This window comes from Pelobates fuscus, chromosome 4, assembly GCF_036172605.1.
Source record: "Pelobates fuscus isolate aPelFus1 chromosome 4, aPelFus1.pri, whole genome shotgun sequence".
NCBI lineage: Eukaryota > Metazoa > Chordata > Amphibia > Anura > Pelobatidae > Pelobates > Pelobates fuscus.
The window spans coordinates 175,442,408-175,463,186 of record NC_086320.1 but is presented as its reverse complement, the minus strand read 5'-3'; the positions used below and the strand labels follow the sequence as shown (position 1 = coordinate 175,463,186).

At 41.1% G+C, this 20,779-nt stretch overlaps 2 protein-coding genes across 3 annotated transcripts in view; both read left to right on the top strand.

The window, feature by feature from the left end:
- Positions 1-20,779, top strand: part of LOC134608734 (leukocyte elastase inhibitor-like) — a 481,333-nt gene that overhangs the window by 377,241 nt on the left and 83,313 nt on the right. The window lies entirely within an intron of this gene.
- LOC134608735 (serpin B6-like) overlaps positions 1-20,779 on the top strand; it is a 62,459-nt gene that overhangs the window by 25,479 nt on the left and 16,201 nt on the right. For both annotated transcript variants that reach the window (XM_063451806.1, XM_063451805.1), the window contains exons 3-6: positions 9,182-9,319; positions 11,820-11,937; positions 13,471-13,613; positions 18,023-18,190. In XM_063451806.1, the coding sequence (XP_063307876.1) occupies positions 9,182-9,319; positions 11,820-11,937; positions 13,471-13,613; positions 18,023-18,190 (567 nt within the window). The remainder of the gene's footprint in view (positions 1-9,181; positions 9,320-11,819; positions 11,938-13,470; positions 13,614-18,022; positions 18,191-20,779) is intronic.

The window sequence follows — 20,779 nt, the reverse complement described above, 5'->3', positions numbered from 1 at the left end:
TTATCCCTTTTGGTTTCGACCCGGCTTGTTTACCTTACTCTGCTTATCTCTGTTACCCTTGATTCGGCTTGTCTCTCGCTTACCTGTCTTCTGTTACCCTCGACCTCGGCTTGTCTTTGACCATTCGATACTGTACTACTTACGTTAGTCCGGCCATTCTAAGGTCCGGTATACGTATCTGGCTACTGTTTGTACTCTGCGTGTTGGATCCCTGTCCCGATCCTGACAGTTGTATACTTCAGGGTTAGTGGTCTCACTTATCTTTTCATTCCAGTTTTTAATTTCTTGATCTAGTTGCAAGAGGTTTTCCTCTTGTCTAGATACGATGTATCCCATCGTGCTAAAAGCGAAACCCTTTTATTCCACCCTGTCATAAATCCTGTGTCATCCCTATCAAAGGAAGGATTTTTATATCATCTCAGGCCCCTTGGTGTGATTTGTTCCCTCATGTATTTCTTTAACGTGGCTACCTCCCATTTAATTTTCATTTCTTTGATAAGGGCTTTTTTTCTAAATGGTATTTGCAATTATCTGAATCTATATAGCTAGTTTTACATAAGGGGTCTGTTGTTATGGCGAACATTTGATCTATATTATTGACAAAGTATTCCCTATTTTCAGTAAAAGCCATGTTTTAACAATAGTAAACTCCACCACTTTGTGCAAGGGGTTAGAAAATACAGCAATATTCCAAATGAGTGCACAATGTGGAAAGGAGTGAATAAGAAGCTCTAAAATACCTGAAAGTGGTACCCCCTACACAACTTTAAAATTATCTATATATACATACATAAGATGGAGCTTCTAAAATAGCTGTAAATTAGATATTCTGTAAAAAAAATTATAAAATAATAGTGAAATACAATATTGTCAAGTAAAATGTATAATATGTAAAAAGGTGCTTTAATGTTTGGTTAAAAAAATACACTAAATATAAAATCAATTAAAATAGTCCCAGATAGGCTGTATAGTCCAGGCAAATGTCCCAGAATTATGCAAAAGGAGTTTCGCCTGATAAAACAAACTGAGGAAGCCTGTTTTATCAGGTGAAACGCGTTTTTGATACTTCATGGACATTTGCCTGGACTATACAGCCTATCTGTTACTATTTTAATTGATTTTGTATTTAGTGTATTTTTTAACCAACCAATAAAGCACCTATTTGCTGGAATCAACTCTCCTGAGCCGGTTAAGAGCGGAAAAGGACAGAATACTGCACAGAAGGAGGATCTGGACATCCTTCAATGGTCCACAGGCGTACACCATTGAGTCATATGAGGCTATGACTCTAGGCTTGTGAGTGACACCACTCTTATACATATTATACATTTTACTTGACGATATTGTATTGCACTATTTTAGAATTTTGTTTTACAGAATATCTACTTTACAGCTTTTTTATTTATTTATATATATATATATATATATTCTTATACAGACCGTTTTTAAGTCACCGATTTTTGCACTTTATCGGAGTTGTTTCTACAGTGCACTTTATTGTGTTAAATTGTACAATGCACTTTCAATTTCTGTGATTCACTTTATATTTTCTATGATATGAATATATGTATGCACTTTATTAAGTGATATCACTATTCCCTTTGCAATATTTCTAAAGATACAGCACTGTTTATTTTTTATTTTTTGTCTAGCTATGTGTTTTTCACAAATTATAAGGTGCAACTATTATAATATTTTCTAATTTTATCCAAATAAATTTTTAGTGCCATACTTTTACTTGTTTTTTTTCTTTTATACCTAAAATCTTGCATTCCCCATATTAATTTTGTGGCATGCCTCCGCACTATTTTTAGTACCATGACATATTACTTTTACAAGTTCTCAACATTGCACCATATATTTAAGATCTCAGATTATTACAGATGCAATATTATATTTTTGTGTTGTGTATGAATAATCCTTTTTATGCATGACTCACATTTTCTAGTGGTGACTGGTAGTTGCAATAACGGAAGGACACTTTAACATTATAAATAAATCAAAGATTTTAACTTTAGATATTTTTTGCATATACTGTTATATATTGACCTATAAATAATGATATGCTTTGGTTTTAAGGATTATCACTCCCACAACAATAAAGCAAGCAGTGCACAGTCTATTTAGGCAGATTTCACCCTTACCATTCACATTTTAGAATGGAGTAATGCTTGAACAGAACATGTTAAATGGATATTTTGTAGTGGAGTTTGGCAACAAGTTATGAGCTTTTGATGAACTGCTAGTAAAGGATACAGAATGGTTTGGAAGTATTCAGAGGATCATGACGTGAAGTTGTCCAGAGTATTAAAGTAGAGATATGCACAGAAGAATGTCTGTCTGCGAAACGATATGCCAGTTCATAAAGTTTGCACAAGAATTTGTATAAATACACAGATGAAATATAAGTGAGTGTTTAGTGTTTAACTTGAGCTAAAAGGTCAATCTAAGATGCAGACAGAAGTACAGCAGAGCCTTGAATAATGTTGCAAGGTTTGCTGAGAACAAAGTCCAGAGCCAGTAAGTCCCTCTGATAAATAAAGCCATACAATTTAATTAACTTAGTGAGCAATGTCATTATGTCAAAGCCGAGATCAGGATCAAGAAGTGGGCTGCAAAGAGGGTCTCGTTGATGGAACATGAACTGAGGCTGAAAAGCAACAAGTGTTCACAAGCACCACAAACCAGGTAGAGACTCCATAGTTGTGCAGTGGTTAATAGAAGACCTGTGTTTAAATAAGCAAGTGATGGATACTGACCTGATTAACCCTTACAATGGAGGCATCCTGCTCATTTATATTTTCCCTTACTCTGCACAATACGAACTATAGGTTGCTTGTGGGTTCCTTATAACAAAATTCATGACTTTGTATTTATCTACATCGGGGTGCCCAACAGACTGGAATTTTTTTTTATACCAACCCTAACATTAATTGTGCCAACTGTGACAGATATACAGGTAGAAAAAGCCAAAAGATTGCAAATTATTTATCCAACAAAGAGTGCACTCACAGGACTTAAAAATAAACAAAAGAGCTGCTTTATTCTAATCAGATGTGCAACATCTTGCATTAATGTTTCATCCAATTAATCTTGAATAGTCCAATAACGGGAATGAAACATTGACTGAATGCTGCTGCATGTCTGATTTTAAATAAATGTTATTTTGTTCAGTCGTCAATCCTATGGGTGCAATGTTCGTTGGATATAGTTTTCATTTGTGAATGAAAAATTTAAAATTCAAAAAATTAGGCTACAATAGTCAAGCTGTCACTATAGCCAAGTCGGATTTTTCCGTAATGCATAATACTCCCACAAATCACATAGATGAAGCAAAAGTATATTTAAATATTTGTATTCAATTTATTTATGTAAAAAAAAGAGGAAAAACCTGATTTAAACAGGCACATATATTTTTAAATAATGTATACTCACTGGCGCGCACACACACTGGAATGTAGTCACTGATGCCCACACATACACACACTGACATTCACTCATTAACGGACGCTGGCACACAACAAACTAATGCTGCATCCCATACAAACACTGGCACAGAACCACTAATGCATACATACACACTGTGACCCATACAAACACACTGGCACCCATTGATCCATGCTGACACAAATACCGTGATTCATAATATCACACCCACACACACAGTGATTCATACTGATGCGCACTCACACACACAGTGACCCATACTGACACACAGGGATTCATACTGACATACACACACACACACAGTGATCCATACTGATGCGCACTCACACACACACACACACACACAGTGACCCATACTGACACACAGGGATTCATACTGACATACACACACAGTGATCCATACTGATGCGCACTCACACACACAGTGACCCATACTGACACATAGGGATTCATACTGACATATACACACACACACCGTGATCCATACTAGCACACACTTCAAAAATACACCCGAAACACACAAAATAAACCTCCAAATATACACTCACTCTAAGAATCCGTAAAATGAACATGAAATAGCTGAGCTCCACTGCTCACTGAGCCCACCTTGCTCCTTGAAATGGTCTGTGCTCAGCTCCTGCCTGAAACTCTGCTTAAACTGTTGAAGTCTACAGCTTCCATCCAGCAGAAGGAGCAATTGGAAGCACAGTGCGGGTTAATTGTCTTGCTCTGATAGCAGCAGCCAGCAGCCTGCCTGTAGCTTTCTGACAGGCCTCCCTGCCTGACAACACTTCACACACAGGAAGCAAAACTTCAGAAGATCCGCGTGGGATGCCCTGCTCTGCCTGGTTGCCAGGTCATGTGCTTCCTGTGTGTGCAGGCTGTCAGGCAGGGAGCTGGACTGCCATCCACCCTGCACTTTCTCCAGGCTCCTGCCGGCTACTTATTGTTTCACTCGCGAGTGGATAAAGTAAAATGCTGACAGAGGACTTTCACTCCTCCCCAGTTTGATTGTGTACTCGTGGGGGGAGAAGAGACGGCTGCACTGTGCGGCCTCAAGGGCCCTGGTCCACTGGGAAATTTCCCGGTATCCCGGTGGGGCAGTCCGGCCCTGGTGCCCAAAAGAGAGAGCCCCAGATGTTTTAAAATGACAGCTTCCATGATGCTTTGCCAGTTTTAAGGCATGTAAAGTATCACAGGATTTGTAGTTCTGTAGTTCATAATCCTTGTGCAGTAAAGTAATATCCTACTAATTCTTTATTACCTTACCTAGTTTTGTGTAATATGCACGTGACTTTCAGTGCCTTTTTTTATTATTATTATTATTATTACTGGCATTTATAAAGCGCCAACACATTCCGCAGTGCTGTACAATTGGGGAAAAAGACAAACACAATAAGAACAGACCGATACAACAGGTAGAGGACCCTGCCCGTGAGCTTACAATCTAAAGGTTAAACTGGGGAGATGAGACAAGAGGTAGCAGAGGGATTTGTATGTGATAGCAGAGAGAGTTCATAGTATAACTGCAGCAGCTGATATCATGTGAAGGGAATGAGGAGGTGATTGGCTATAACAGCTGGAAGAGCATGCTATATAGTTAGAAGGAACCAGGGTGAGTGGGAAGAGAGAGAAAACCGTGACTTAAAAGGCATTTGGAGCTGGGAGTGGCAAGCCGGGGTGGGGGGGGAGGGAGGGTCAGGGGGAATGGAGCAGGCTAGCCATTTGCTATAAACAAGTAAGTATTTGGCAACCAAAATTCTATCAGCCAGATTATTAATAACTACATGTAACATAAAGTACAAAATATCACAGTAGTAAACTATATGTAACAATGGTAGTATCATTATAGTAAAGTAAAAATCTGGTAACAAAATGAAAGAAATCTGGTTGAATATCTTCTCCATATTTTGCAATATAATTAATAAAGAGATTGAAGAGAAGAGGACCCAGAAACACCTCTAAGGAGAATCTACTTACCACTTTTGTCCAATTTGAACATGTGCACTCATAACTATTCTCTGCTGTGTTTAAGCCAATGCAATCCAAGAACTAAAATGGTCATGTACATTAAATTATTTTTAATTTGTTTAGTAACCTTTTGTGAGGAATCCTATCCAATTCCTTAGCAATCTTGGCATCTATACTAATAGCGATGTCTTTTATAGAATTAATTTAAGTTGGTTTTATCTTTTATATAAGATACAAGGCTTGTGCGATACACCAAAAGTTAAAGGAAACCAATAGGGTATGGAACACAAGCATGTATTCCTGACCCTATGGTGTTTAATCCGCCATTTAGGTGGCTTAACTCCCTTAAAAGGGGTTAAAATTCACCTTTTCCAGCGTTGCACGGATCTGCAGGTGCTGGCCCTGCCTCCTTGGTGAGATCAGAATTGACGATTTTTAAGCCAATCCAATGCTTTCCCATAAGGATTGGATTGGCTGAAATCAGCATGGGGGCGGGGCCAACTGCATCTCCATGCAGAGCGTGGAGACGCTGAACGGCAGTGCTGCCTACTGTGCAGCACTGCCCTTGGAAACACCTCCAGGGGCCATCACAGGAATAGCCACTGGAGGTATCCCTAGGGGGCAATGTAAATACAGCTTTTTCTCTGAAAAGGCAGTGTTTGCATGAAAATGCCTAAAGGGAATGATTATACTCAGCAGAACAGCTGCATTAAGTTGTAGTTGTTCTGGTGACTAAAGTGTCCCTTTAAGACAAAACCGTCAAAAGGTTTTGGTTTTATTTTGTTTTGTGTTTTAAATGTATTTATTTTTTTTCTTCCATTATTTAATCCTGTATAAAGCTAATTATATAATGTGTATTTGGCATTTTAGTATGTGTTTATGTGACATACTTACACATAAGGTACATATTAGAGACAATACAAAATTTGACCAACAATTGCAGGAGGTGTTTAGGGCCCTATTACCATGGGACCTACAATCTACACTTATCAGCCACAACACTAAAACCACTTGCCCAATATTGTGTAGGTCCCCCTTGTGCTGCCAAAACGGCTCTGATGTGTCAAGGCATGAACTCCACAAGACCTCTGAGCTTGTCCTGTGGTATCTGGTACCAATACATCTGCAGCAAATCCTTTAAGTCCTGCAAGTCGCGAGGTGGAGACTCCATGGATTGGGTTTGTTGTTCCAGCACATCCCACAGATGCTCAATCGGATTGAGATCTATGTAATTTGAAGGCTAAGCAACACCTTGAGCTCTTTATCCTGTTCCTCAACCATTCCTGAACATTTTATACAGTATGGCAGGGTGCATTATCCTGTTGAGTGAGGCCACTGCCATCATACAGCCACATTGCCATAAAGGGGTTGTCTGTAACAATCTCTAAGTAGATGGTACGTGTCAAAGTAGCATCCACACAAAAGTGCCAGAACCTGAGGTTTCCCAACAGAACATTGCCCAGAGCATAACACTACCTCCACCAGACTACATTCTTCCCATTGTGCACACTGCTGCCATCTCTTCTCCAGGAAAATGATGCACAATCACCCAGCAATACACCTGATCTAAAAGAAGACTTGATTCATCAGACCAGGCAACCTTTTTACATTGCTCCATAATGGACAGGGTCATCATGAGCATTCTGACCAGTCTACAGCTTCACAGATCTATATGTACTAAACTGTGATGCACTGTGTGTTCTGTCACCTTTCTATCCTACATGGTCTTTGTCAAGCTTGACAAAGACCATGTAGGTCGAAACGTTGCGATTTGGCAGTGGGTTCAAATAAATTGCCCTTTGTTGATATCTTGGCGTGCCTGGACCTTTCTGCATTTTCTACACAAGGTATTTGATTTCTTGTACTGAGACTTGGTTTGGTTGCACCCAGATTCATACGCATACAAGGGATTGAGTGCAGTTCCACATTGTTTTTTTTACCTTTCTATCCCAGTCAGCAATTTGAGCTACAGAAGCCCTTCTGTTGGACTAGACAGGTTAGCTTCCACTCTCCATATGCATCCATGAACCTTTGGCGCCCATGACCCTGACACCAGTTCACCGGTTATTTTCTACACCACTTTTGGTGGGTACTAATCACTGCATACCAGGAACTCGACTAGACTTGCCGTTCTGGAGATGCTCTGACCTAGTCATATAGCCATCACTATCGATCTTTTCACTTGCCCATTTTTCCTGCTTCCAACAAATTAAATTCAAGAACTGACTTAATTTGCTGCCTAATAAATCCCACCCCTTGACAGGTGCTATTGTAATTATATAAACCATGTTATCCATATCACCTGTCACTTTGAATGTTGTGGCTGCTCAGTGTAGATCTAGAGTTATTTATGCTTAACCCTTTAAGGACTGCGTGCATGCTATTATATCCTGCAAAGGGTGGACCTCCCCGGCATGCTATACTAGCCTATCCCGGCGATCCTGGTAGGGGGGGCTGCCTGATAACCCAGACAACCCTGGCATTGCGATCGCATGACCGGATTGGCAGTGAGCACCAGTGCCTGCAGAGTGACCGCTTGGGTTGTCAGGCAGTCCCCCAAACACTGAAATACAGGAAAAAGTATATACTTAAAGGAACACCATAGTCACCAGAAAAACGATGGCTTAATGCAGTTGTTCCAGTGTCTATACCATGTCCCTGCAGTCTTTTTGCTGTAAACACTGTCTTTTCGGAAAAAAACAGTGTTTACATTGCTCCCAAGAAACACCTCTTGTGGCCACTTCTCAGACGGCCACTAGCATCTCCACGCTTTGTAGATGAAGACACTGAAGTTTCCCCATAGAGATGCATTGATTCAATGTATCTCTAGGAGGAGGTGCTGATTGGCCAAGCTGGCACTTGGTCCCACTGTGAGAATTTAATTTGTAAGCCCTATATTTGACTGTGTAACATACCAAAGAACCATAAAACGTATACATGGAGGGTACTGTTATACTCATGAAATTTTACTTAATACAAATCTGAGTATTTTAGAGCAATAAAACTAATAATCATCATAATAATAATCTCATTATTCAGTGAATGTGAAGCATTTGTGTGAAAAAAAAAAAAGGCAAAATATGAACACTAACTTTGGCCAGATTTTGTGACTAGGTGGCTACTAACAATGACTGATCATACCTTGTTTTGAATACTCTGGGTTGTCTACATTTACAAATGGTATGCTATGATGGGGGTAATTTTCATTTCTGGGCTGCAGTGCGGTCTCAATGGCAACACAGGCCCAGCAAAGCAATCTGGCAAATTTCAAAGTGTAAAAACTGAAAGGGGGAAAGTCCTATATTTGACCCTGAACTTGCCAAAACATCATAAAACCTATACAGGGTGGGTTTCGTTGTACTAGTTAGACCTTGTTGAATACATATGTGTTTGTTTTATTGCAGTAAAAGTGAACAGTATTTTGACATTCACAGTTCAAAATGCCATGCAGAACAGAAAAATAACACAAATATTCATTTGGTTCATCTATAAATATGTGAATTTGATGTGAAATGAAATCCCTATTTTTCCTTAACAAAGTGATCTATAATAGGTGTGGTTGCACTTAATATGAAAGAGGTGAAATATGGTTGAACAGACATATTGCTTAAATTCTAGGTTTGCTTTGATCAGGACTTGTACAATTGCCTCCTGTCCTTAAGGAATTAATCATCCTGATTTCCTTTGATCACATCTCTTGTGGTTTGTTTTCTTAAGGAACATCAACCTACTTTTTTTTATTTTTTATTTTCACCCTCAACAGGTGCTTCAATTTGAAAAAGCAAAAGACCTACACGTGGACTTCCAGTCACTTATCAATGACATCAACAAGCCAGGCACGGATTACCTGTTGAGAACAGCTAATCGGCTCTATGGAGAAAAATCTTTTACATTTCTTGATGTACGTGTATACGCTTCTGATCAGTAAAGCTAGTTATCTACTTATTTATTAATATATTTATGGTTTGTCATATTTGTCAAAAATGAAATGTATTTTACAGAATGCTCAGCCCAATTTTTATACAGGGCCCAAAAGGTTCTATTGACTCTCTCTCACAATGGACAAGTGAAAACGGAGCCAAGGCAAGCTGTTTTGGGTTTCAAATATCTGCTTACCCCTTCATCTTCTAGGTGTATTGCAATTGACATGGACTCTACAAGCTTGGGGATCAGAGATGCTGCATACGTTGCCAGGGGCGGACTGACAACTCACAGGGCCCTCGAGCAATGGGTAGATCAAGGGGCCCCCCTCCTGGTGCAAGGTTTTTTCACTACTACTACTCTCCTACTCCTCCTTTGTGCAGCTCTCACACAGATATTATGGGCGTGCTGTGCAGCACCCAGAATAGTTGTGTGAGAGACGCACAGGCATGACTCCCACACCCGCAGGGCCCCCTAACACTGCAAGATTTAAGTTTAAGGAGTTAATCTAACCAAAAAACTTGTTTTTAATAAAGCACTGTTTTTAGATTGGGTCATTCTTTCTGGCAAGTTTCTCCATTAAAATAAAGCAAATTTAATTACACGCTCTCATTGTGGGAGCAGGGAGGGATAACTGCTCTAGAGGGTTGCCTGTGGACAAAGGCTGTAGTGGGTGTCTGGGGGTAAGGGCTGTAGTTGGGTGCCTGGGGTAGGTGAAGTGAGAAGGATAAGATACATTTTTAAGGGGGAAAAATTTGTTTATTCTCCTACCCCTTTGACCATGGAGAGAGGTGTGGGGGGGAATCTTTGTCCCAGGTGTCCCTCCAAAAATCCCTTGAGATGCTGGATGCTGCCTGTAACACTGATCAGGCATCTCCGCAAGCATGATGTCACTTCTTGCAGAAAGAGCTGCATGGAGCTGTCTGAGTTACGGGCAGTATGCATACTGTGATCTCCCGGCAGAGACTTTGCTCCTGGAGCCTCTGCCGCATGCTAGAGACAGGCACCCTGAGAGGCAGCCTAGTGGGGTCTTTGGAAAGGCCCCTTAGCTGTGCCTCAGTGGGTCCAGCAAGGGGGGGACTTTTTAGCAGCAGGGACCCTTTACTGGGTGCAAGCTAGCTGGGGAGCTTGTTCAACTACCCAACTCAGCCATTCCTATATGCACCATGACTGATTTGCCGGAGTGCTCAGTATGGATTGGGGAGGGTTGACATGTATGAGAAGAGTATGACTTTGGGAATGGGGAAAAGACACACTGAAATACTTAAAGAATTGAGTGTTATAACAAACACAAAAGTACATTTATAGATCAAACACCTATGAAACTCCTAATTATTTATAGTGACTTGCAGTAAACCTCATCCACTGACTTCACAGAAATGATAAATGTGAAACACAAATGTATACAAAATACCATAATGTTTGCTGAATACATACTGTGAAATACTTAACTTCTCAGATGATGTGATCTATCTCTTTAAAATCATTATTGCATATAAAACACAAAAAAAAAAAAAAAATGTGCTGAGTGCCAGCTCATAGTAGTCAGAGTACTAGAATCGGAGCCAAATAGACCCAGCTCTGGTAGGAACACTTGGTTAGCATGTCTATTTCCTCCAGTATATATTTCTTAGTCACCAATAGTAGAACAAAAGAAAAAGATGGACAGTACGACTACAAATAATATTTATGAGCAAAATGGCACATAAAAAAAAAAAATAAATAACGAAAAAACAACTATACCATGGGGTATGGGATTGTACCGTCCAAGCAGATATATCTGGAGCTGATTTCAAGCTTAAGAAGATTGTAAGAGCATTTTTTTTTTTTTCTCAAAAATACTACACCATATTCCGTTTTATTTGTCCTCTTGTTTTGCATATCGCTCCATCTTTATTTGAGTTGAGAGGACACTTGTAAAGGTGCTGGTTTCCTGCATTTCCTTTCTATATCACATGAGTTAGTTTATAGAATAAAAAGCTGGAAAACATGTGCATCTGCAGTCTCTAATCTGGCAAGGGAGTGTGAGCAGACACAGCGAGGGAAAGGATGGGGAAAAAAACTTTCTTTTATTTAATAGTATAGGGAGATGGGGATAGCGGTAGGTCTGAAACAAGGTGTTAGGTGGGGAGGGAGGGGACATGGTTGCTTTTCCTTGCAGGCATGCTCCCAGCCCTGCTTGAAGGGAGGAAGCTGACTATGTCTGTAGCAAGTGCGAAGTACATGCCTGCACTGCAACAGACTTATTTTATGCACAGAACTGACGTTAAGCAGTCCGAAACAAAGAAGGGTGTAACTAGCTCCTGGCACAAATGTGCAAATATGTCTGGATATGGAGTGTTTCAAGCTGAAATGTTGCACATACAGATTCATGATGCATTTGAGGTGGCAAGTAAATTCGTAGCAGATACAGGGTGGGGGTTAAATATTTGCAGATTGTTCTACCAGTGTGATTAAAATGTTACCTTGCATGTTATTAGGAATTTCTTGGATCGACTATGAAATACTACCTTGCAGATTTAAAGTCTGTAGATTTTTGTGCAAAGTCTGAAGACTCCAGGAAGGAAATAAATGACTGGGTGGCACAAAAAACCGAAGGTAAAAAAAAAAAATACAACTTTCAGAAAGCGGTAGAAGGTGGGGTTTGTTTTATATAAAGTAAAATACATGCTCCTGTAGTGATAATCTATTTACATCAGTGATTCAGACATTAATCATTCACTTGCATCTAATTGTCAGAATTGTTTATTCCGCTTGTTTTATCTTTGACTTTCTTGCCTTTCGTCTACATAAACAATACACATGCTGGTTAGCCGTGTGTGGAAGACAATAGAGCTTGCATGCACCAAATGTCTTGGAATGGAGTCAAACATAATTTTTTGGCCACTGTTTTGCCTGTGGCTATTGGTTTTAAATATTTGCCCTGCCATGATCTATATTACTGCATTACATGAGAACTGTCACTTATATCACGCAATAAAAATGAAAAATCCAGTTCAGTCAAGCAAAGCCATAGAAAACAATGTAAATAAGAAGTAGAAATAGAAACAGTGTTTAATTCTCCTCCTCTGTGTATGCTTTCTCTGTGTGGACTGCCATGTACAAGGGACAGAGCTTGTAACCGTAATTGACTGGGCTCTAAGACGAGTCAGTCCATAGGAAAGCATTTCTCAATTCTTTCCTATGGACGGCAGCGTCTTCTCACTGTAAAAATCAGTGAGAAGCCCGGAAGCGCCTCTAGCGGCTGTCAATGAGACAGCCACTAGAGGCTGGATTAACCCTAATGTAAACATAGCAGTTTCTCTGAAACTGCTATGTTTACAGCTGCAGGGTTAACCCTAGATGGACATGGTACCCAGACCACTTAATTGAGCTGAAGTGGTCTGGGTGCCTAAAGTGGTCTTTTAAGTTCTGCTGTCTTTATCAAATGTAACTTTGTAACACTGCTATTTAATAGAAACTTTCTTGTCATTGGATGGTTTTAGGTTCCAGTGTATATTATTATGCATATTCACTAAATTGTGTATTTGCTAAACATAATTAGAAAACAAAACCGCAGAAGTAAGTTTGGACCTGTGCTGTCTTCACTATTGTGAGGTTAAACCATTTGTAAAATGTAATACAGTGCCCAGAGTGCTTATTTAAAGTAAGCATTTTAAATTTGCAACAGAGTTTTATTAAATATTGGCACAAAAATTTTCTGTCTAAAGTCCATCCTTTGGAAAAGGAGAGAGTTGGATTTGCACGTTGTTGTGCATACGTTGCCAATAGTACCATCACAGCCCTCAGTGTGCGTAGTCAAACCATTCAGTAATGGTTTGACGTCTTATCTGGGGTCTGCTTGGCGTAACTCCCTGCCTCCACTGTATCCTCCTCTCCGCTATAAGATCTCAGCTAAGCTTGGTAGAGCAGTAGTGGTTATGGTGCTTTAAGTGTTCCTTTTATATGTGAAGTACTGATAAGTAATGTGTGTATGTAACTTGGAACCTAGAAATTGGTGTATCTGTGCAGATATGTCTTAAATGTTCTAAAAGGTAGATATTTTATAGGAGCCATAACTTGGTCCTTTGTCCAGACTTTAGTAAAACTATTTTGTTTTATTTATAACTTTTACATTTTGTGTTATTTCAGGTAAAATCCAGGACCTATTACCAAGTGGCAGTGTGGATTCTCTGACCAGACTAGTACTTGTGAATGCAATTTACTTTAAAGGAAACTGGGCAAACCAATTTGAAAAGCAGCGCACAAGCGAAATGCCGTTTCGACTCAGCAAGGTACATGTTTAGCATTTTATAAACTGGTCTGCATGGTTCATTAATTATAGAAATTGAAACGTGTTGCTTTACTTTAAAAAAAAAAAAAAGAAAAAAAAAGAAAAATGCAATTACTTGAAGGGAGTGATCATATTTCTATCTATGATGTTTTATGGTTCATTCAACCTGAATAAGAAATATGGTTTTGTCAGACCAAGCAGAAGTCTGATTTACATCAGCCATTTTGAGTAAGCAATATTCAATTATTTACCCTCTTTCATGTGTAGATACACTGCTTATTCCAGGATTCCTTCTATTCTTTAAAGCGGCACTGTCATGCCGAACTTACCTTTCCTCAATCTCTTCCTCTCCTCCCCCTCTCTCGGGATCTGTTATTCTTTTCTTCCATTCTTCTTTAGTTTTCTTTAAAATCATAAGACAAAGTAGGGACTCTGTCTTATGGAGGATTCCTCCGCTTGACCAGCTCTGACCAGCGGAGGAGCAAAGTGTGCTTCATTTCCGCTGGTCAGAGCAATTTTCCCATGATCCCTAGCTTTCCTCCCTGTTCCCACAATGCTTCCTGTCAGTATTGCCGAAAGTCCTGTCACTTAGACAGAACGCCGGCAAAACTGCCGAATTGCATCCTAACAGAATGAGCACTGTTTCTCCATTGGTGTTAGGAAGCAATTCGGTACTTTGTTCGGATCGGAATTTCATTCAAATGAATGAAACTCCGATCCTATTCATTGCTGTGGCTGCATCTTGCAGCCGCTTAGTAGATAACTCCCTAATTCCCACGGTATCAGGGAGCTATCTACTAAAAGGCTGAAAGACCTAAATTGGTCTTTCAGCCAAATTTACTAACACCAAGTAAAAATGACTTGGTATTAGTAAATAATATGCCCCTACTCGCTATACCGCGAGTAGGGGCATGTCTAGTAAGCAGTGAGCAGCCTGTGGCTGCTCACTGTAGAAAAAAAATAAAAAAAAAATATTGCCCCCCACCCCTAAATGACGGGTGGGGGCCGTAAAGTAAAATAAGGGAGGGAGACCTACTGTCCTCCCCCCCGGCCCCCACCCCTGGGCGGCGGGTGGGGGCCATAATAGTAGTATGGGGGGGGACCTACTGTCCTCCCCCCCCCCGGCCCCCACCCCTGGCCGGCGGGTGGGGGCCATAATAGTAATAAAGGGGGGGGGACCTACTGTCCTCCCCCCCGGCCCCCACCCCTGGGTGGCGGGTGGGGGCCATAATGGTAATAAGAGGGGGGGGGGACCTACTGTCCTCCCGGCCCCCACCCCTGGGCGGCGGGTGGGGGCCATAATAGTAGTAGGGGGGGGACCTACTGTCCTCTCCCCCGGCCCCCACCCCTGGCCGGCGGGTGGGGGCCATAATAGTAGTAGGGGGGGGGACCTACTGTCCTCCCCCCGGCCCCCACCCCTGGCCGGCGGGTGGGGGCCATAATAGTAATAAAGGGGGGGGGACCTACTGTCCTCCCCCCCAGCCCCCACCCCTGGGCGGCGGGGGGCCATAATGGTAATAAGAGGGGGGGGACCTACTGTCCTCCCCCCCCTGGCCCCCACCCCTGGCCGGCGGGTGGGGGCCAAAATAGTAGTAGGGGGGGGACCTACTGTCCTCCCCCCCCGGCCCCCACCCCTGGCCGGCGGGTGGGGGCCATAATAGTAATAAAGGGGGGGGGACACCTACTGTCCTTCCCCCCCAGCCCCCACCCCTGGGCGGCGGGTGGGGGCCATAATGGTAATAAGAGGGGGGGGACCTACTGTCCTCCCCCCCCGGCCCCCACCCCTGGCCGGCGGGTGGGGACCATAATGGTAATAAGAGGGGGGGGGACCTACTGTCCTCCCCCCCCGGCCCCCACCCCTTGGCGGCGGGTGGGGGCCATCATAGTAATAAGAGGGGGGGGGACCTACTGTCCTCCCCCCCCCCGGCCCCCACCCCTGGGCGGCGGGTGGGGGCCATCATAGTAATAAGGGGGGGGGAGACCTACTGCCCCCACCCCTGGGCGGCGGGTGGGGGCACTAAGTAAATTCCCCCCCCATCAAGGTGACTAGGGGTGCCCAAGCCCCTAGTCACCCACCCCCCACCCAAATAAAAAATGCCCCTACCTACCCCCCTCACCCTAAAAAATAGTGAGGGGGGAATAAAATTGCTAACCTGTAAAGTAAAATTAAACTTACCATTCGACGTCTTCTTTTTTTCTAAAATCTTAATTTTTCAGCCCCAAAAAAGCCAAATAAAAAACCATCATAGCCGTCGAACTAAAAATAAAATAAAAAACCCGAGCGCAAAAAAAAAAACCCGACGAAAAAGAAAAAACCCGAGCGCACAAAAAAATAATGGATGGATTTCAAGCCATCCAATCACAGTGCTCTGTGTCATTTTACAAGCGTGGGAAAATTCCAAAGAACTTTCCCACGCTTGTAAAATGACAAAGAGCACTCTGATTGGCTTAAACCCACCAATCAGAGTGTTCTTAGGCTAATTGCAGGGCGGGGCAAGGCTTTATAAGCCTTGCCCCGCCCTGCGGAGCTCAGTCTGCGCGGAGCCCTCCATGGGTGAAGATGGATTATTTTTTTGTGCGCTCGGGTTTTTTCTTTTTCGTCGGTGTTGTTTTTTTTTTTTTGCGCTCGGGTTTTTTATTTTATTTTTAGTTCGACGGCTATGATGGTTTTTTATTTGGCCTTTTTTGGGGCTGAAAAATGAAGATTTTAGAAAAAAGAAGACGTTGAATGGTAAGTTTAATTTTACTTTACAGGTTAGCAATTTTATTCCCCCCTCACTATTTTTTAGGGTGAGGGGGGTAGGTAGGGGCATTTTTTATTTGGGTGGGGGGTGGGTGACTAGGGGCTTGGGCACCCCTAGTCACCTTGATGGGGGGGGGGGGGGGGATTTACTTAGTGCCGCCGCCCAGGGGTGGGGGCGGGGGGAGGACAGTAGGTCCCCCCCCCCCCTTTTTTCCATTAGGGCCCCCACCCGCCGCCCAGGGGTGGGGGCCTGAGGGGAGGACAGTAGGTCCCCCCTCATTCCCATTATGGCCCCCACCCGCCGTCCAGGGGTGGGGGCCGGCGGGGGAGGACAGTAGGTCCCCCGTCCCCCCCTTATTACCCTTTTTTTTTTTTTTTTTTTTTTTTTTTTTTTTTTTTTTTTACAGTGCCTTTTTTTTTTTATCATGCCTCTCCCTTGCGTTCTTCTAAGCACTTTGCTAGAAATCCTCTCAACGAATGTGTGACAATATGAGGTATCATAACCTAGTCAGTAGATAAACATTATGTCATTACCTAAAATTTCTGAATCGGACAGAAATTGTGTATACAAGAATTAAGGTTATATCTGGATTGACCAATCATTTGGTTTATGTAAGCATAGAGTGAAAAGACAAGTAAGGAAAAAAAAAAAAAACAACAACATGATAATCATGGTATAATCTGTTTTATTAGACATGTTTCTTGACATGTGAACCAGCTAAACCATTACCAATGCATACTCAGAGGTAGAAATTAAACGTTTTTACTATGTTGCATTGATGAGATTATGTATCCAGAGATTGTAGTTATGAAGCTGCAAAAACCAATTGGCTTTTCCTTGGGTGGTCTTTGCACAGATCACATACAAGTTTTAGCTTGATTTTGCCATTATAGAAAGAATCTTAATCGTTCTTATATCAGACTGATCCCTTCCACAAGAGCAGTCCAGTTTGAAAATGATGGCTAGTCCCCCTGCATTTGACAGATGAAGTTAGAAACCAAGGATGGCTGAAGCAGAAGTTTAATATGTGTGTGTGTGTTTGTGTGTGTGTGTGTGTGTTGTGTGTGTGTGTGTGTGTGTGTGTGTGTGTGTGTGTGTGTGTGTGTGTGTGTGTGTGTGTGTGTGTGTGTGTGTGTGTGTGTGTGTGTGTGTGTGTGTGTGTGTGTGTGTGTGTGTGTGTGTGTGTGTGTGTGTGTGTGTGTAGATGGAACTAAATTATAAACTGACTATAGGTAAATATTAATTTAGAAAGCTTTTTAGTGATTACGGTGGATATTAAAGCTATTATAGAAGGTTGGTACTTAAGCACTCTAGGAATGGTTATTTTGATTATGTGTCACGATAATACATAATTCTTTCATAACCCGTTCCTATTTAATTAATTTATTAACATGAATGTCCCAATATATTATTATATAATATAGTATCTCAACTATGATGAATCTACTTCAGTTCTTCAGAATTGGCTGCATGAACTTCACACTATTGAAGGCTATTCGTATACTGAAGGAATATGGTGTGTCGTTAGAAACTCTTAAGGAATCTATAAACACACACAAAATGTACTGTAAAATTGTGTTACATAGAATAAGGGTTTTCTGTACAGTCTATGGATATAGTAAATTTGAATTTTTGTTTCCTTTTTTTTTTTTTTTTTTTTTTTTAGAATGAATCAAAACCTGTACAGATGATGTACAAGAAAGCAAAATATCAGATGACTTATGTTGGTGATTTGTTGACCAAAATTATTGAGATACCTTATGTTAATAATGAACTCAGTATGATTATACTTCTCCCCGATGACATTGAAGATTCAACAACTGGACTTGAAAAGGTAGGAAATTTCAATATGAAGCGCATTTGTAAAATGTTTGTTTTTTATTAAAAGTTAACTAGATCTTCTATATTGCCAATAAGTTTTCATTCAAAACATTTGTTGACAAAATGTTTGCTTGAACATCTCTGTTTAAAACTCTGACTCAGACTTGTGTAAAGAGTTTGCATTTATTGTATCATATACTTGACAAAATCATGCAAAAACACAAATATCTCATGTTTCAATCCTTTAATGAGACTAATCTAGTCTGCTTTGAAGATTATTTTTGTTCTTGCCTTGTATAGAGATTGTTTATCACTTAGATAAATTTGTAGGCAGCCTTTAACATGTTATCATGGTTCCGTGTTTTGTATAATTATTCACCCACATTTTGTTGTATTGCAACATGGAATTCAAAGGGAGACAAAGATTTTGATTTTAACAATATACCTTAGATTTTGAAATTACAAAATCAATGAGACAGCCACTAGAGGCTAGATTAGCCCATAGGTAAACATGTTGACAGCAGAAAGGGTTAATCCTAGAGGGACTTGGCTCCCAGACCGCTTCATTAAGCTGAAGTGGTCTGGGTGCCTATAGTGGTCCTTTAAGTTTTTGAGGTACAATGGAACCATGCCATTTTTGACCATTCATCATGGCAAAACTGGTCAAGCTTTGTCATGTGTGGACTCTTGCTCAACAGCCCTTTCTTTCAATCTTTTCAACCTTTCCAGCATGACTTTGGCTATGTGTTAAAATGTTATTGTCCCAATCTTGGGTGTTTTGAAGTCATAAACTGTTTTTTTTTGTTTTGTTTTTTTTCTGTCTGTTTTGCCCTCTATCTGAACAGTTTCACAGGTGCTGACAATTAAAGTTGATTTAAAAAGTATTATCAACAACTACTGAATCACTTTAACCCCTTTGGCCGGAGACTTTTACATTACAGGGCCCTAATCTGGATCTCTATTTATTGCAAATTCCTGGGTCCCTTCTCTGTCTTCTCAGTTGCTTGGATGGCTGGGAAGACACTCACCTGGCCTTACCTCGTTTCTTGTGTTTTCCCCTTCAGCATCTGTATTCAATATCTGGTTTTCTTTGCTTTTATTTTAGTCTTTACAAAACATGCACAGTTTGTATGATTATTACATTAACTCTCATTGACAAAATGTGTGGTGGAAAAAAAAACACTTTCTACAATGCTGAACCTAAACACCAACACATAAAAGTGATATTTTGGATCTCCAGTACCTCATATTAACAGAGGGGGGGGGGGGGGGAGGGGAGGGGAGGGGATAGGGGGGACACGTCTCAGACAGTGAAGATTATCAGTACCTCCTACCATCAAGAGAATGTAATTTAAGCTGCTACCAGTACCCTAAGTACTAATGGTAAGTTTACGTACTATGTGGAATGTTGCACAACTTTGTAGTAATTAATAATAACTGGGAGTCAGGTGTCTTTTATATAGTGCTTCTCTTCAAATGGAACCAAAACACTAGCTCCTTGGCGGCCGTTTGTATGTAGAAAGCACCGAATTGTCCTCAGCAATACTTGATTGATGATTGTCATGGAACTGTTTTCGGCATGAGGTGACTGTTTGGCTCCCGGACAACTTGGTCCGGAGCACCCTATATTTCGGACTCAGTAACTCGCAAAAGTTGACCATCCAAAGCACCAAACGCCCTGGAACGGTTTTGGGCATAGGACCACGTGTGCAGCCGGTCAGAACTTTAACACAGTGGCGTTTCCTCTACACTGCATGGATCTGAGCGCAATTTGAAGAACTTGCGCACTCAGATCAGGGCTATGGGGGATGTATTATTTGTGGGGTTATTTTATGTTTTTATGATGTTGTGGGGTACTTTTATGTTTTTATATTTTTAGGTTTGCCTCTCTGGAAGAGAATTAGCTTACCAGTCTTTAAGGCAATTATCTCCCAGGCACTGAGATTTATGGGAGGGGCTTGTCTTGCATTGAAGGGAGACCCCATGCTGGGGGGACTGTGCATAAAAGCAGGCACCTTGACCATATTAAACCTTTACACCTTCACTGAGTCTCGAATAGTGTTTGGGTGTACCAGCTATATTCTCTGCAGGAGTGCTTTAATCACTAGAAGCAGGATCTAGGAGCTGAAGTGCTGATGGTGTCCTGGCGATAGCTAGGGAGCGTGCTTGGCGGAGGAATACCGTCGGGGTACCAGGTGGTCCACCACACTCATTAAGTGGAATGTACTCTTAAGTAACATTTTGACCTTTACTTGACTGACATAACTTCTTAATTACAGCACTCTGGGATGTTCATGCAGTTTAATATTGCATGGGACAGTGGGTAGAAGTTTGTTGCCACTAAAACTTTTATGCTTCAATTTTGCAGTATATTTGTGCAAAAATCATTTTTTTTTTTTTTTTTCCTAATTGAAATAAACAGCATTTATTCTTTTACAACAGCCAACAGAATATGGACAGCTTAGAGTTTTAAAGAAAATATTTGTTAAGGACCATGCTCCATTACAAGATAGCATTTCCTATGGCAAAAGCCAATTAAATCATTATTTCTGTTTAAATTAATTTATTTTTTTAAATTTGTTTGTTATTCCTTCTTTTTGGC